The sequence below is a fragment of the Podarcis filfolensis genome (assembly GCF_964270895.1).
Source record: "Podarcis filfolensis genome assembly, chromosome: 14".
Taxonomy (NCBI): domain Eukaryota; kingdom Metazoa; phylum Chordata; class Lepidosauria; order Squamata; family Lacertidae; genus Podarcis; species Podarcis filfolensis.
Genome location: NC_139616.1, coordinates 11307636 through 11325853, shown reverse-complemented (window position 1 = coordinate 11325853; position 18218 = coordinate 11307636). Strand labels below are relative to the sequence as shown.

Below are 18218 nucleotides of genomic sequence, written 5' to 3'. Positions count from 1 at the left end.
ACATCTTTCCACAGGGCCTGCAAGACAGAGCTATTCCACCAGGCCTTTGGCCAAGGCACGGTCTAACCCCCTCCTTTGGCAATCCTCACAGAACTCTAGCCCACTGGTTGCCATTAATCTGATTTGAATTGATTTTAGAATGAAATGATTTTAGAATGTTGTATCATTTTAATGTTGTTAGCCGCTCTGAGCCTGGCTTTGGCTGGGGAGGGCGGGATATAAATAAAATTATTATTATTATTATTATTATTATTATTATTATTATTATTATTATTATGCCAGCCGATGCCTCCACAGAGCTCCATCCTTATTTCAGACATCGTGATATATTGGTATATTGTGGTTCAACTGGTGATGTATCACAGTGTTGAAAACATTGTGAACAGTGGTGGACGGGGCCAGGGGGAAAACAGGAGGAAGCAATGAATAATTTTTTTTACCAAAGTAGACTATTTTTTATACCACGCATACCCTACTTCCCCTCGTAGTGCAACAATTGCCAGAGTTCCCTGGGAAGAGGGATTGTAGCTCTGTGATGGGAATAGGAGTCTCTGAACCACATAAACCACCCTTAACAAACTGCCCTTCCCAGAAAGTGTAGTTTAAAGTGGGATGATACTGCTTTAAATGCATAGTGCGGATGGGGCCTCTGTAGAGATCACCAAAGAAAGGTTTTCTGGGGAGAAGAGGAGGAGAGAACATTGAAACAGGCAGATTGGAGAGCTCATACAAGTTTGGATCCATGTGTGAGTCATTTCAGTTACCAAAAAAAATGGAGTCCTTTGTTCAATCTGTCAAAATTCCAATAGGTTTTATGTCCCGAGGGATTAGATGAATGCCTGCAAATTAGATGCCATTTGGATGGCAAATGTCCAATTTACAGGCAGCAGAAGACTGGACTGATTTCCATGGAAATCAGTGGCTAAAATGGAGCGTGCCTCTGAATGTGCTTTCTGGAAATCACAAGAGGAGATTTGCACTCGTGTCTTGCTTCTGGGCTTCCCACAAGCATCTGGGTGGTTGCTGTGATGATGATGATGACAATGATGATGTTTGTTTGTTTATACCCTGCCCATCTGGCTTGGTTTCCCCAGCCACTCTGGGCAGCTCCCAACAGAATATTAAAAACACATTAAAACACCAAACATTAAAAACTTCCCTAAACAGGATGACACCCTAGATGGGCCATTGGGAATCTTCTTATGTTCTAATGACTTGGGTGGCAAATTCTGAAATCCAATCAAATAAACTGGGACCAGGAAATAAAAACAAAAATTGTTTCCAAGCAAGGAAACTGAGCAAGCATTCTGGTCTTGTTCTTGCCCTCTCAGAGCCGGGATGAGCAACTCTCTGAAGTACAAAAGCATTGTTTTTAAAAAAATATATACTGGAAATGTTTGGATAACTGAGCCACAGAGATCAGGAAGCCCTGAAATGTAATTCAAAAAAGTGCCCAAAAAAGGGCTGATACAGTTTGTTGAGAATCTTCCAAAAGTTGAGTTGACCGCACGACACATCCCAAAGGAACTGAGCTCTACCTTAATGATGCCACCCACAGGCTGCATATGCTACCCCTTTAAAGCACATCCGTGGCAAGCTTTCCCCTCAAAGAATTCTGGGAACTGTAGTTTATTAAGGATTGCTGAGAATTAAAACTCTGTGGGGAGTCAACCACCGTGCCCAGATTTATTTGAGGGAAAGAAGCTTTGAATGTGGTTTAAGGGTCCAAAATGATGGGCATGCACCCTAAGATTGGGACCACATGGCTGAGAAGCAAGTCTGCCACAAAGTTTGCTGAAGGAAAAGGTCATTCTGAGGACAGTTCAACATTCAAAGCAAGCAAGGCAAAGAAGCTCTTAAAAATGATGTTCCCTTTTGTTCCTCAAAGTACAGAACATGCCACTTAAGAGTTAAGAGGGAATAGCAGAATGCACCTGTCTCTCTTATCATTGCCCCCAAGAGAGCCAATGGTTGTGTTCGTATGTAACACTAAACCACAGTTTGGAACCGCAGGGTCATGGGAGTGCAGTCTGCTCAGTTTCTGGTTCTCCTCTGGTACAGCCACAGCAAGGCTGCAAGGTTTCACTTCTGTTTTCAATTAACCATCACTGAACCAAACCTGGGTTTAGTGTTAACCATGGTTTAGGGAAACAAGGTAAAAAGGTGAAGGTGAAGGAGCCCTGGACAGTTAAGTCCAGTCAAAGGCAACTAAGGGTTGCGGCATTCATCTCACTTTCAGGCCGAGGGAGCCGGCGTTTGTCCACAGACAGCTTTCCGGGTCATGTAGCCAGCAGGACTAAACCGCTTCTGGTGCAATGGGACACCGTGACGGAAACCAGAGCACACGGAAATGCCGTTTACCTTCCCATCATAGTGGTACCTATTTATCTACTTGCACTGGCATGTTTTAGAACTGCCAGCTTGGCAAGAGATGGGACAGAGCAACGGGAGCTCACCCAGTTGTGGGGATTCGAACCGCCGACCTTCCGATCAGCAAGCCCAAGAGGCTCAGTGGTTTAGACCACAGCACCACCCGCATCCCTTCTGAATGCAGTTAGGTAGGCAGCAAAGTCAATGCTTTTGCGATTCACCTCTTCTGCCAAATTTGCACCACTCTGTTCCATTTGAAACTTGCGTCTCCCTGGATATACAACTGACGGTCAAGAGCTAAGGCTTACTTTGCCGCTTGGCCACAAGGCAATTCTTAAGATTCATTGAATATCTGACAATATTTGACCATGATGAAATAACGGGCAGTCGGCAAGCCCAAGAGGCTCAGTGGTTTAGACCACAGCAACAACTGCGTTCCATAGGGACAGCAAGATGGGACCATAAACAACTGTTTGAAGAAGTCTTGTTTTTCCACAAGCCATTGTTCTCAGTGGGAGGGAAACAGTTTTTTTAAAAAGTTGAATCCCAGAAATGGACAGAACAAGAGCTGACCTCACCGGGAGAATCCGCGACCAGAAAGAAGAGGAACACCAAGAAGATTGGAAGAAATTTAAAGACTATTTGAATAAATATTGTAATATTAAAGACATGTAACCACTTGAAAGAAACAATTAGGCCTAGGATTAAAATGGAATTAAATTTATAAATAAGGAAAGTTATGTAATATGATTAGGACTGTGACATGGTCTTTTGAAACACTGATATTGGAAACTGCTACATATAATTACTAAGAAATTCGGATGGAAGAGATTCAAGGAAGTCAAATACTATGTTTATGAAGATGGATGGTACTTAATTTTAATTAATTAAGTGGTAATATGTTGTATGTATCTTTTTTCTTTTTTCTCTTTTTCTCCTATTTTTTGTTTGTCTTTATTATTGTTAATCTCTTCTTTTTTTTGTTATGTTTATCTACTGAAAATAATAAATATTATTTGGGGGGGGGGGGAGAACAAGAGCCTGCCAGGTCAAACTATGTGGTGGATGAACTGCATTTGATTACACACACACACACACACACACACACCATAGAATTGCACCATAGGTCAGTTTCAAAATACATTGCCAAAGCAGGAAGACAAAACAGATCAAAGGCACAGCCAAAGAGAAATCTGGGTGCCACTACCAAGCATGAAAGCTTTATGCACATATCTTGGAACATAAGATTCTGCCTGATGCTATCCGGTCTGCAATCTGTTTCTTGCCTGGTTTACAAGTCTTTTGTCAGAGGAACCAAACTCCCCAAAACCTTCAAACGGCTGCTAGCACCATCAATCTCCCTCTGAGTGTTAATCATGGACAGTTAAGACATTATATTCCTCCCACTTCAGCCGCTTCCACTGCTGAGATGAAAGGCCATTGTTGGAAGAGGTCTGGCATCTCTAAACCCCCTTGCCAAGAAACAGGGAGTGTCTCAAACAGAGCAAATTACGATCCCGGGAACCTCTCTCATTTCTCTGCCTGCTTCCCTAGGGAGAAAGGTCAAGGAGGCGCTCACACCTGCTTCTCAAAGGCAAATGTTTTTGTTGGCGTCAGCATCAAGGGCGATGCTGGAAAGGGCAAAAGGGCAGAGGGAATCTTTCGCTCGCTCTCGAAATAGCATCCAGCCACCCCTATAACGCCAAGGCTGCAATCCCAGCTCCCACACAACGGAGCCTCACGATACACACTCGTCCCATAAGCTAAGCCCTGGGTGAAGCAAGCTGTTCAAAGCGAGTCTCTGTTGAATGGCAGCAATGAGAAACAAAGGAAATGGCCTTACAAAGACTCGCCCCATCAGTCCGTGGAGCCCAGTGTGGTCTGGGATTCCTGGCAGTGGCTCTCCAGGGCTCCAGAATTGGGAGATGCCAGGGTGGCAGATCCTCTACCGCTGAGCTACCTTACTGCCATTCAGCAGAGGTCGCCGGGTTCCCTCTCCCTGACGTGGCGCAGCTTAGTAGCAGAAGCCCCTTTGCTGCCCCCTCAGCTACTTACTTCACAATAATGTTGCGTCCGACACGCTGATAGTACAAGGTGCTGTTATAGATGGCATGTCCGCAGCCGTAATATTGCCAAGGGAGCTCGATGGTGCTGTAGCTGTTGTTCCACAGGGCAGAGATGTCCTCGTATTCTTTGATCATGTGGCCTGTTCAGGGGAGGAAGGCATGGAAAAAGTTGGTTTGTTTATTACATTTATAGGTTAGATTACTGCAATGTGTAGGGCTGCCTCTGAAGACGGTTTGGAAACTTCAGCTGGTGCAGAATTCACCGGAGCAAGACGGTTTGAGCATATTACACCAATCCTGGTCTGACTGCACTGGCTACCAATTAGTTCCCATGCCCAATTCAAAGTGCTGGTTTTGACCTATAAAGCCATAAAGACTCTCCTCCCTGGAAAAGAGGGGAGTGGTTGTGGGCGGGAGCCCGAGCTCCGCCCCTAGCAGGGGGCGTTAGCCCCCTGCCTCCCCCACTCACCTGGCTGGCGCCTACGCCCATCGGCAGGCACCCAACCAGGTGCCTCCGAGGGGGCGTTTACAGCAGCCTATATGCTGCGGCGCCAGCCCCTCCTCGGCCTCACTCTCCGTGAGGCCCTCCTTCGTGTGCCTCCTCCTTGAGAGGTCCGGAGGGTGGCAACACGAGAACGGGGCCTTCTCTGCAGTGGCTCCCCGTCTGTGGAATGCTTTCCCCAGGGAGGTTCACCTGGCGCCTTCATTACACACCTTTAAGCACCAGGCAAAAATGTTCCTTTTTAACCAGGCCTTTGGTTGACCTGATTCGCTCTGCCACTGCCATCTGCCTGCTCATTCCCTCGGGTCATTCTTTGGTTACTCTCAATTCTTACCGATCTTCCCTGCACTGTGCACGCTTTGCAAGCCCTCAAAGCAAAGACCATCTCCTTCCTGTGCTCGGATAATAAACCAGTGACAGCAGGTGCTGAAGAAGCTTGCAGGAGGAGGAATCTAGCAATACACTGCATGGGCGCTTTGTAACACTTTGGGATGTTTGCTCTTAAGAAAGGTTTCCCAAGCAGCTACAAGTAGAGAACTGTTATAGTCCCTACTACATTTTATTCCTATCCCTCCCTCCAAGGAGCTCACAGTGGTGTACATGGTTCCTCCTCCCTCCCCACTCATTTTGGGTTCCCCCCCAAACCCTGCAATATGATGACGACAACAACGACAAATTATTGTTGTTGTTATTCACACCCTGCCCATCTGGCTGGGTTTCCCCGGCCACTCTGGGCGGCTGCCAAAAGAATATTAAAAACACAATAAAACACCAAACATTAAATCTTCCCTAAACAGGGCTGCCTTCAGATGTCTTCAAAAAGTCAGATAGTTGTTTATTTCCTTGACATTTGGGAGCCACTACCGAGAAGGCCCTCTGCCTGGTTCCCTGTAACTTCACTTCTCGCAGGGAGGGAACCGCCAGAAGGCCCCTGGAGCTGGACCTCAGCAGCCGGGCTGAACGATGGGGGTGGAGACGCTTCTTCAGGTATAGATGGGTTAGATTGAGAGAGTGTGTGTAAGCAGTCCACGGTCGCCCATCCTGCTGCATTGCTGAGTGAGGATTTGGATCCTACCCTCACCTGTAAAATGTTCAGCGATCCAAATTTTTTCATCACTTCGGTTGGCGAGATCCATCATCCACGCTCCGTAGCTCTGTCTTAATTGTATAATCTCAGCTGGGTTTCCAATTGATTTAATGATGCATTCTGATGGGGAGGGGGAGAGAAACAGAATCAGCACCACTGGCCAGCCTTTAGTCAGCAAAGCGATCATTTTTAGCACAGGCTACCTGGTTTTCTGTGCTGACGAAGGTGTCCCTTCTCTTTTGCTTTCTCTACCAAGGTATCATCATTTGGGATAGCACAGGTCTCCCCTAAACGGTGCACAGAAGGAGAGGAACACACAGAGAGATCTGTTATTATTTTGACACGCAAACTAACGTTGCATGAACTATTCCTGGGTTGCATCCAATACCAGTCCTACTCAAGAGTAGACCATCTGAAGTGAATGGACACGGCTATTTTACAGCGGGCCTACTTAGCTGGAGACAAGTCCATTTACACAACAACAAAAACAAGAATTAAATGGAAGAATGGATAAGGAAAAGCCTCTGTTTCCAATGGCTTTTCAGAACACTGTTTTGCTTCTGCTGGGGTTTTGTTATGACTTCCATATTTTCAGGGCTGCCAAATGGGGAAATAAATTCATCATCTCTCCACAATGTTTGTGAAATCAATACATGCATTAGTACATAAAAAGCCCCTTGGTTCATGCGTGTCTCTCATTGATCTAACCATGTGTTTCAGCCATGGCAATTTGTTTGTGAAGACCCCAAAATTAAAGACACAATAGACACAGAGTTTTGGTTAAGGTTTTTGGCAATAATTTTGGCCACAACTTTATTGATTACAGCATGCGAGTGGTTGCTTAGGCATGGTTCCAGACTACCTGAACCTGCACTGTGGCAGGAACAGGACTGACAACTGGGCACCACCAGAGGTCAGTAAGGGAAAGCATCCTGGGGGAGTGAGAAGCTGGCTTCAGTCTCACAGCTCACCCCAGCTGCTCCCAGGGGCTCTGGTGTGGCCCTAGCCCCTTGACAGGGTTCGGACAAAAGCAAGGTGAGCCCCTGGATTCCTTTAACGGAATTCCCTAGCAGCAGCAATTGGAAGGGCAGGCACGGCCAACCCTTCCCCTCTGCAAAACACTGAAAATTTTAATCCAAGTACTCTCTTGACAATCTTGCGACACTAAGGGTAGTAGACCAGTGGGGTTTAAACTTAGGCAAAGCCAATAATTAAATGTCCTACGCCAAATCTGTAATTCAACAGCGGGGAGGTTAGCCTCTAAGTGCAATGAAGCACTTGGAACACAGGATGAAACAGGAAAAAATTGCCTTAGGAACTTAGATTGAACAGCTTCTGTAGATCCAAGGTGAGGGCCTGTCCAAATCTGAGCCCCCTATAATAACTGTGCTAGGGGTTTAGCTTTAAACACTTCAAGCGCTGACGGTATGTGATTGCCACCTTTTGTATGGAAAAAGCGTGTCAGAATTTTGGCACTTTGCTGCAGCATCCTATTTTCACAGTGGCCAGCCAGATGCCCCAATGGGAAACCCCATTTGTTGGAGCAACAACATAGCCATTGTGGCTAGGAGCCAGTGATGATCTTATCCTCTGTGTTTCATGGTACAGTGGTACCTCAGGTTACAGATGCTTCAGGTTACAGACGCTTCAGGTTACAGACTCCGCTAACCCAGAAATAGTACCTTTGCTTCAGGATGAGAACAGAAATCGCGTGGCGGCGGCGCGGCGGCAGCAGGAGGCCCCATCAGCTAAAGTGGTGCTTCAGGTTAAGAACAGTTTCAGGTTAAGAACGGACCTCTGGAACGAATTAAGTTCTTAACCTGAGGTACCACTGTAGTTCTTTTTGCCTATCCTGAAACAGACTGCTGACTGGATATGGCTGGGTGCCAATCTCTCAATGGTGCCGTAGTTGCATCCTGCATTCCATAGTGTGCAACAACTGGGAAGGGTGGACTAGATATTCCTTGGAAATCTATGCTTCTGTAACACTGAAGTTCATAAATGTCCAGGGTTATGGGGGAGAAGAGAGAATGCCCTCTTTCTCTATCCATTTTCCCCAGCTCACATTCTCAACAAAGCCCCTGAAACAGCATTTTATCTTTTTGGGTAGAACAGTCAAGGCCCAGGCTGGCATTCCCAATGTGCCAAGAGCAGGATTTGCATTTGGGAACAAGCTTTGACGAAAGGAAACAAGAAAGTCTAAGGACAACTGTGTTTCCAGTTCATCCAAGGCCTGGAGATATATAGATGGCAACTGTCTGAAAATCAGAAGTATATAAGCCCAAGAGCTGATTGCAGAGGAACAATCTGACTGAGGAAGAGGTGAGTTTTGCTTCACTGGGGGGTATTTAAGCAGAGGCTGCTGGAATTGCAAGACTGAGATCCCTTCCAGCCCTCGCCAATTCTAGCCTTGCCAGCAGAGTCACAGCAAGGAGAGGAATGGATGGTTTTAGGCATCAGCATGGGCTCGCCGGAGGCCCCCCACTCACATGCCAAGGCTTACCTTGCAAACAGCTGCTCATATCCCTACCACTAATCATCTCCCTTTCTCCCCCTCCTCCTTCTTGTTCCAGATAAGACAGAAGCTAGACACAGCATGGGGTGGAATCTGTGGGGTGCTGGTTCCTAGCGTGAGCTAAGCAAGCAGCCCCCAAAATAGTACAAAGAGGAGAGGGCAAGAGCAATGTTCTCCTCTGCCATCCTTGAAGTGGCACAGCCTGTTCGAGGACTGGAGGAGGACCACGTTCCCACTTCACAGGCTCATTACGAGGGTCCGTGTTAAAAGGAAAGGTGAGACACTCCAGAAATAGGACAATGGGAAATAGGTTCTTTATGGGACATTGCTTGAGAAGAGTGTAGGAACATAAGAAGAGTTCATTGGATCAGGCCAATGGCCCGTCTAGTCTAGGATCCAGCCAGCTGCCTATAGCAAACTGGTAAGCAGGATGCAAGCACAAGAGCCTTCTCCCTTCCTGTGGTTCTCAGCAGCTGCTTTTTAGAAGCATCTGGCCATGGTGCATTGCATGAAATAGTACCATATTTTTCAGTGTATAAGACGCCCTTCCCATGTATAAGGGACCCCTGACCATTAGGTCCAGTCGTGACCGACTCTGGGGTTGCGGCACTCATCTCGCTTTATTGGTCGAGGGAGCTGGCGTACAGCTTCCAGATTATGTGGCCAGCATGACTAAGCCACTTCTGGCGAACCAGAGCAGCGCATGGAAACGCCGTTTACCTTCCCGCCAGAGCGGTACCTATTTATCTACTTGCACTGTTGTGCTTTCGAACTGCTAGGTGGGCAGAAGCTGAGACCGAACAATGGGAGCTCACCCCGTCGCAGGGATCCGAACCGCCGACCTTCTGATCGGCAAGTCCTAGGCTCTGTGGTTTAACCCACAGCGCCACCCGTGTCCATGTATAATTTGGGGGGACTTCAAATTAAGAAAACAACCCTCAGCACTACCCATGTATAAGACAAGCCCCAATTTTAAACCTAATTTTTTGGTAAAAAAAACAACAACCCCAGTCTTATACATGGGAAAATACGGCATTTTCTTCTCCCTGACCTGAATCTCCCAGCACTCAGCTTCATTGGGTGCCCACAAATTCTAGAGTATGAGAGGAGGGAAACTTTTCTCTATCTGCTTTGGCTGACTGACATCCAATGCCCTTTTTAAATGTGTTGGGGAGTGGGGGACGTTATCAGGTTGCTTTTGTTTTTATTATGGGTTTTGTGTTTTTATATTGTGATTTTATGTTGCTACCACCCTGAGACCCGAGGGTATAGGGTGGTATACTAATACAGTGGTACCTCTAGATACGAACGGGATCCGTTCTGGAGCACCGTTCACATCTAGAAGCAAACGTAACTAGTGACGGCATGTCTGCACACACACACGTCGCTTTTCGCTGCTTCTGCACATGCACATGACGTCATTTTGAGCGTCTGCACATGCGCAAGTGGCAAAACCCGGAAGTAATGTGCTCCATTACTTCCGGGTTGCCGCGGAGCGCAACTAAAACGCGCTCAACCCGAAGCACATTCAACCCGAGGTATGGCTGTACAGTGGTACCTCTGGTTAAGTACTTAATTCGTTCTAGAGGTCCGTACTTAACCCGAAACTGTTCTTAACCTGAAGCACCACTTTAGCTAATGGGGCCTCCCACTCCTGCCACGCCACCGGAGTACAATTTCTGTTCTCCTCCTGACCTGAAGCAAAGTTCTTAACCTGAAGCACTATTTCTGGGTTAGCGGAGTCTGTAACCTGAAGCGTATGTAACCTGAAGCGTGTGTAACCTGAGGTACCACTGTACTAATATTAATTTCTCCATGCCGTGCATAATTTTATAAAATTCTATTTATAAATAATTATTTATTCAATTTTTTCAGATTAAAGTTTTGCAATCACATATCCAACATACAACATGAAATCAAGATTCCAAAGAATCTCCTGGACTTCCCTCCTCCCCTTTGTGGGTCCTGTTGTTTGTCATTTCCTCCTGCATCTTTTATAATAATCCAAATCTTTTACATCTCCATCATGTCCAAAATTCACCATTATAAACTTCTCTCATGTCACCTCTTACTCACCAAGCCTTGATGACTCCAGTCCAGAAGGAGAAGAGGGAGAAGCAACACAACGAACTAATGTACTGGGGAGAACTCATCAGAAAAAAACCCCTCAAAAATGATGACTAGACCAAATGTCTAGATTGCTCAAAATGGCTTGCGGTCCAAGAGGATGAGCTGAAAGTCTGTGAAGCTGGTAAAGTACCAGGGCAGGACTTTGAGCCAGAGGTCAAGGACCTCGCTCAGCAAAATGAGCAGGAATCCATTATCACCACCTAAATGCAGCAACAGGGCTCCATTTCCATCAGAAGTCAAGATAAAAGCACCACGTTAGTGAGGCCAAGCTTTCCCCGGCCCACCAATGGAGTTTTTAATTTAAATGCAACCTTGGCAGTTCCAGGTCTCTCGTTGCAATAATGAAAGCAAAATTTCACTTTCAAAGGCTTCTTTTTCTGGACAAGGCAGCAGTATCTGCCCTTCCTCCCTTATCTCTCCAAGTATGTCCACAGGATTGGCCCAAGCTCACTTCAGCCACACTAATGGGATTCCAGGTTGAAGGAGTGAAGGAGGAGGGAAATGAAAGACAGTCAATAATCTTTTCAGCTTCAGAGAAGCCATCGTCTCAATCGGCACTGAATGCTTAAAGCAGAATCATGCCACATTGAACAGTCCTAGAATAACAGAATTATAGAATTGGGAGGAATCCCCCCAATGGCCATCTAGTCCAGCCCTTGCAATGCAGGAATCTCAGCCAAAGCATCCCACAAAGAATTCTGGGAAATATACCTTGTTAAAGGTGCAGGCAGTGATTCCATGAGGACCTCTGTTCACCTTAAAGGTAAAGGGTTAAGGGACCCCTGACCATTAGGTCCAGTAATGACCGACTCTGGGGTTGCGGCGCTCATCTCGCTTTATTGGCCGAGGGAGCCGCGTACAGCTTCTGGGTCATGTGGCCAGCATGACTAAGCCGCTTCTGGCGAACCAGAGCAGCGCACGGAAACGCCGTTTACCTTCCCGCTGGAGCGGTACCTATTTATCTACTTGCACTTTGATGTGCTTTCGAACTGCTAGGTTGGCAGGAGCAGGGACCGAGCAACGGGAGCTCACGCCGTCACGGGGATTTGAACCGCTGACCTTCCCCTTACTGTTCCCCTTACTGACCTACAATTTGCAGAGCTCTTAAACCATCAATCCCTCTTCCTAGTGAGCTTTGGGAATTGTAGCTCAGTGAGGGGTGTAGAGGGGGACCTCCTAGCGATCCTCGGCACCCTTAAAAATCCACAGCTCTCAGCATTCTTTGGGGGAAGCCATCATTGTTCAAAGTGGCATGATCCTGCTTCAAATGTACAGTCATACCTCATGTTGCGTTCGTTTCAGGTTGCGTGTTTTCGTCTTGCGTCCTGCGGCAACCCAGAAGTACCGGAATGGGTTACTTCCGGGTTTCACCGCTCGTGCATGCTAAATTGCGCCGCGCGTGTGCACAGATGTGCCGCTTCTGGATGCGAACGCTTCAAGTTGCAGATGTGGCTCTGGGATGGGTTACATCTGCAACTCGAGGTTCCACTCGAGGGGCCCATGATTATCATTGCTTAACATGTCGGCATGTATGTCATGTGTTCCAGAACATATGAAGGGCACCTGGTGGGGCAAGGCTGTGCCACGATTGGACACAACACTAAATGCTAAGACTTGAGATGCGGCAAGTTGGTCTGGAGGCTTCCTAAGCTTGTGTACCACCGTTTGGCCCCTGCTCAGACCGATGGACGTCGGGGTTCTAGCAGAAAGTAGACCCTTTAAACCCAAAGTCTGCCCATGGTAAAGATGGAAAGAGCATATTGTTGATAAAAATAACGAACATTTCTATTGCAGTTTCGAGTGTTCGAAGCGATTCTCACGCATTATCTAGTACAGTGGTACCTCGGGTTAAGTACTTAATTCGTTCCGGAGGTCCATTCTTAACCTGAAACTGTTCTTAACCTGAAGCACCACTTTAGCTAATGGGGCCTCCTGCTGCCTCTGCGCCGCTGGAGCACAATTTCTGTTCTCATCCTGAAACAAAGTTCTTAACCCGAGGTACTATTTCTGGGTTAGCGGAGTCTGTAACCTGAAGCGTCTGTAACCTGAAGCGTATGTAACCCGAGGTACCACTGTATGTTACCTTTAGCACAACCCTGTAAGGTAAGCTACTATTATTGTCCCCTCTACTGCAGATGGGGGCACCGAGGCCGAGAGGAAGGGGCAGGCTTAAGGCCACCTCGTGAGTTCATGGCAAAGGCAGGATTCAAACTGGGGACTCCCCAATCCGCAGCTTGACATTTTAGCTCAATATGCTACAGCATCACAAAGCACTCACCTGTACACTCTGAACTGAACATTTTCTCCTGAACCTGGGCCTTAGCTTTGCGTTTCCCAGGTGGCCCTGGAGGTCCTGGAGGCCCTGGGGGACCAGAGGGCCCTGGAGGCCCTGGCTCACCTTTTGCACCTAAGAGAACATCAAAACAGAGGAGTTACTTTTTGCCAGTACATTTACAAGTTTGGCACATGTCCCTTTGAGAGATGCTATCAAGTAGATTCACGGGAGGACGGAAGGTTATACAGTCATACCTCATGTTGCGAACGGGATCCGTTCCAGAGCCCCGTTCGCAACCTGAACAGAACGCAACCAGCGTCTGCGCACGCATGGGTCGCGATTCACCACTTCCACGCATGCGCATGGCGTCATTTTGCGCATCTGCGCATACGCGAGTGGCGAAACCTGGAAGTAACCCTTTCCAGTACTTCCGGGTCGCCACAGGATGCAACCTGAAAAGACGTAACCCGCAGCGTTCACAACATGAGGTATGACTGTAGCTTACCAGACCCAAGGTCCAAATTTAAACACCGCCATGTCCTATTTTGAGATGCCCAACACCATAATCTGAGGATCTGCAGTCTGAACAGCATTGCTTTCAGCAGCCCTCCCTAACCTGGTGCCCTCCAGATCCCATCAGCCTCAGCTAGCATGGCCAATGATCAGGTGATGGGAGTCTAACATCATCTCCCTGTGCCATGCTGCAGGGAGGCTAGTTTTCAGAACGACTGATCTTAACCAGCTAATTGAGAATCCTCAATTCCGCAGCTCCACCTTGCACCCATTTTCACCTTCACCCCTGTGTCCATGCCTTCCCCGTCTCCTTTTGTGCAACCCCCCATTGCACACAAACCACCCCCATGGTAACCTCTTGCATCTTCCTCCTCCTAAAACGTTACCGCGGCTAAGCACTCCTTTCATCCAACTAGAAAGCCGCCAGTGACGCGGCGCAACGAATCATCCAGTGGGAGCTGCGTGACGACAGTCTTACATTTTTATGTATATAGGAAGAAAACCCTGCCAAGGAGAACACTTGGTCACACCGCTTTAAAGCACATTTTAAAGCACATGGTTTCCCCTCAGAAATCCTTGGAACTCCTCACAGGGCAACAATTCCCAGGACCCTTAAAAAACTAGAGTTCCCAAGATTCTTTTTGTGAAAAACCGTACAATTTCAGTGTGCTTTAAATGTATATGGGGTGGTTGTGGCTATTGCTTCAAGTAACACAAAGAGCACTCTATGGGAGTTCGTTGATGTGATGTTTTTCTATGACTTATACATTATTAGAGTGCCTGTTAGCTCACCTTCTGCCATGAGTTCATTGTTCGCATCACCTTTGTCCCCCTTGGGACCCCTCGATCCCTTTTCTCCTCGCTCTCCTTCTTTCCCAGGCAAGCCAATTTCTCCAGGATCCCCTTTTTCACCTCTCTCTCCAGGTTCTCCTTTCAATCCTGGTAGAAAAGAGGGAACATTCAATACCATTCTTGAGACGTGATTAACCCAGAAGGGAATATCGTAGAATCGAGTGCCCTCTGAGAACATTCCAGAACAATGCTTTGTTTTTCAAGTTCAATCCATCATGTTTTCCCAGGTACGTTTGAGCTTATTTGAAGTAATTTTCTCAAAAGAAATAGCGTGGGGCTCAGCTCTGCCTTACGTCCAGTGAAGAAGGAAATGAACGATGGGCATGTTCAGAAAGCATGAGGTAACCACGGTTTACCTCAGACATTCTAGATCTGATTCCTGACAGGGTCAACAAATCCTAATCTCTCTCTTTTTTTTAAAGAAATATTTATTAAAGTTTTACAAAAACAAATATACAAAAACACATAATAAAAGAAAAAAAAGAAATAAAAATAAACACACAGAAAAAATAAGAAAAATTAAAAACAATTCCATTTTTCATAACTTAAAACTCATTTGCTTGTTTCTTTGACCTCCTCACACCTCCCCTTCTTGTATTCCCATTTAAATAATCAAATCAGCAAATCCTTATCCTCTTTCATTTATCTTATCTCTATCACTTAACATTTTATAACTCTGTATTTTCATCCATTATCAATTCATTTTTGCATATTCTTATTAACTTTGTTGCTAATACCACTTATTTCCAATCCAACATCATTTTAATTATGTTTTTACCTATTTATAACCCTTTTTCCATATTCTCTTAAAGCATTACAGCTGGAAACCACTTAATTTCTATCCAACATCATTCTAACATTCATTAACAAATCCCTAATCTCACTTCAGGCTGGACCACATACATGCGCACACACCTCATTTTTGGAGACCCTTTCACCCCTTTCAAAAGTAAATAAATAATTAAAAAAATAATAATAATAAAGTGGGAGGGATGTTGGCAAATCTTTGGGGAGGGCCAGGCCCAATCAAAGAGCTATCAGGTGGGATGGGCTTACTTTTAAAGACAAGGGGACGTCGTCTGTTTCCCTTTTTAACAACAACAACAACAACAACAAAACTTTGCCATTCTTGCAGCCCTTGTGCTACAGACCTAGCTGTCTCCCACATGGAGAGGAATTTTGAAATGAGACCGTTATGTACTGAGTTGAATAGGATCCAAAATGCAGCAGTCTGATTGGTCCTAGAACAATAAGATTCAGAATGCAGCAGTCTGATTGGCCCTAGAACAATAGGATTCAGAATGCAGCGGTCTGATTGGTCCTAGAACAATAGGATCCAGAATGCAGCAGTCTGATTGGTCCACAGGAGCTACCCAATCCAGCTCCAGGTGGAAGTGAATCCGCAACCTGATTGGCCTACAGGTGAATCCCGGAATTAGCCAATCACGTGGGGCCCATTGTGTAAATAATGTGTATAAAGCAGACATCCTGGGGGAACTCCCATTCCTCCTCACCACTATGAGCTGAATAAAGAGCATGAAATCCACTCTCAACTCCAAGTATATTTCAGAGACAGTGTTCAGACATGCAGTTTCCCACCTCCAGTCTGAAGTGGTACAGTCACCGCAAGAGAACAGCACCACATGATTTGTCTGAACTTCTTCAGAACTGCCTCCAAGGATTGAGGTGGGAAGAGAAGATCCAATAAAGGGGGAAAGGTCAGCTGCATATATCATTCTTAAGTCCAAAAATATACCTGGTTTGCCTCTTTTTCCAATTTCTCCCTTCTGACCAGGGATGCCAGGATCGCCATCTGATCCATTAAGACCAGGCAGTCCATCAAGCCCGGGAGGACCTGACAAAGTCAAAGAAATACATTTCAGGGAGTCCCACCCCCTGCACAGGATATCACATATCATCAAAAAGTATTTATTCCATTACTTTTAAAATTGCATTTACCTCTCACCCTTCTTTCCAGACCTGCTAAGCTGCAGAATTTCTGGATTTATAGATTTATAAAGGGAATTAATTGCATCCCCCTCATTTTTATTAATACCATTCAAGGAAAGGTTCCTCAGTGGTAAATAAACAAAGGACATCTCATGCCAAATGAACATCAGAAGTACATCTAAAGCTAAATTAGCATCATATGTGCCCCCTCATTCTTTCCTCCCCCCTTTTTAATTTGCAAAGCTTTATTTTGAAGTTAAAACAACAGTCTCATAAGAAACCCAGAAGAAAAGGCTGCTTTCTTCTACAGCGTAACGACAACTGTGTCATCAGTTTCATAATATCCAGAAATTTAACTGATAACATGTGGAACATATGGAAGGGGGGAAAGACACTATGGACTAGAAATGAAAAGCAGGCCTAAGTCATTGTGTTTGACTTCCAATGGTTTGGAACGAGGAAAGTTAGCAGTTTTTGATGGTGCAAGAATGCAGCTGGCGGAAGAGAATATTGAGATGCTGTCAACAACATTCCAGAAATACGCTGCATCGATACCAAACTTTGGGGGGTTCCTATGGAAAACTTAAAGGTTTCTATAATCCACAAAGGGAGTAAGAACCACGGAACACAGTGGGGCTTCAGCACTGAGCAAACCTGCATAGACTTATGCTATTTGCTCACAAAGATGGCTGTGGTCCTTTAGCAAGAGGGAAGGCCAAACCTCTCAACTGCAACTGAGGCAAAAAGTTGCGCAGATCAGCCCAACGCCTGTTTATTTGGAAGAAGCCCCCACTGATTTAAATGGAAATTGGAGCCTGTTGACTCTCATTGCACAAGACTGGAGGGAACACAGTTCCCTTGCTGCCTCTGCCCCACTCTCACATAGTCATCAGTCCGGGTTTTCTGCAGCACCTGCTTCAGCCCATAGACTCCTGGAGGAGACTTCAGAAGCCGGCCGAGACTTAGTCCTATATTGTGGAACTCCCTCCCCACAGAAGTGGCCTTTGACCCTTGAGATGTGTGCTTTTACAACCCAGTGGGTGGCGCTGTGGTCTAACCACTGAACCTCTTGGGCTTGCCAATCGGAAATTCAGCGGTTTAAATCTGCGCAACGGGGTGAGCTCCCATAGCTCTGTCCCTGCTCCTGCCAACCTAGCAGTTCAAAAGCACACCAGTGCAAGTAGATAAATAGGTACCAGTGTGGTGGGAAGGTAAACAGCGTTTTCATGCGCTCTGGTTTCTGTCACGGGGTCCCCTTGTGCTAGAAGTGGTTTAGTCCTTCTGGCCACATGACCCAGAAAGCTGTCTGTGGACAAATGCCGACTAGTATCATGTGCTAGTATACTATTTATTTATTTATTTATTGGGTTGGCAGGATCTATTTTGTTTTTCTTTCTTTTCTTCTTTTTTTAAAAAAGTTTTTATTAACAATTTCAATATAACAAATTATCAAAACATATCATAGTCATTATTTTTTCCCCTTTCCCCCCACCCCCTTCAAACCCTCCCTCCCCCCTCCCAGAGACTTCCCTCAGCTCCTCTCTCTGATATCTCAGCACATATTATTGTCTGCATGTTCTAAAATTATACATATCCTTACATTATCTATCTACCATGTTATGATAGTACACAATTTTTAGTCTACAGTAGTATACAAAGAGGGAGAAGGGGAGGCAGGAGATAAACAGGGAAGGACAGTGAAAGCAGCTATTTCAGCTAGTGCTTAAGCTTAGAGACAGGATCCGTTGCATCGCGGGGTGGGAACATACAGGAGATGGGATATTACCTGGTATTCCTGGTGGTCCTAGACACAGAGAGAGAGAGAGACAGAGAGAATAGTCAGCACATTTCAAACTCATTTCCAAAACTGGAAATAACACTCCAATGAATATCCCAGTACAGTGGTACCTCGGTTTACGAACTTAATCCGTTCCAGAAGTCTGTTCTTAAACCGAAAC

At 45.9% G+C, this 18218-nt stretch overlaps 1 protein-coding gene across 1 annotated transcript in view; it reads right to left on the bottom strand.

Annotated features, from left to right (window-relative positions):
- The window catches only part of GLDN (gliomedin), a 37378-nt gene that overhangs the window by 3144 nt on the left and 16016 nt on the right, over positions 1-18218 (bottom strand). The window contains exons 3-9 of the mRNA XM_083586655.1: positions 18047-18064; positions 16067-16165; positions 14251-14397; positions 12949-13077; positions 6229-6312; positions 6020-6145; positions 4426-4576 (exon numbers count right to left, since the gene is read on the bottom strand). Of these exons, the coding sequence (XP_083442781.1) occupies positions 4426-4576; positions 6020-6145; positions 6229-6312; positions 12949-13077; positions 14251-14397; positions 16067-16165; positions 18047-18064 (754 nt within the window). The remainder of the gene's footprint in view (positions 1-4425; positions 4577-6019; positions 6146-6228; positions 6313-12948; positions 13078-14250; positions 14398-16066; positions 16166-18046; positions 18065-18218) is intronic.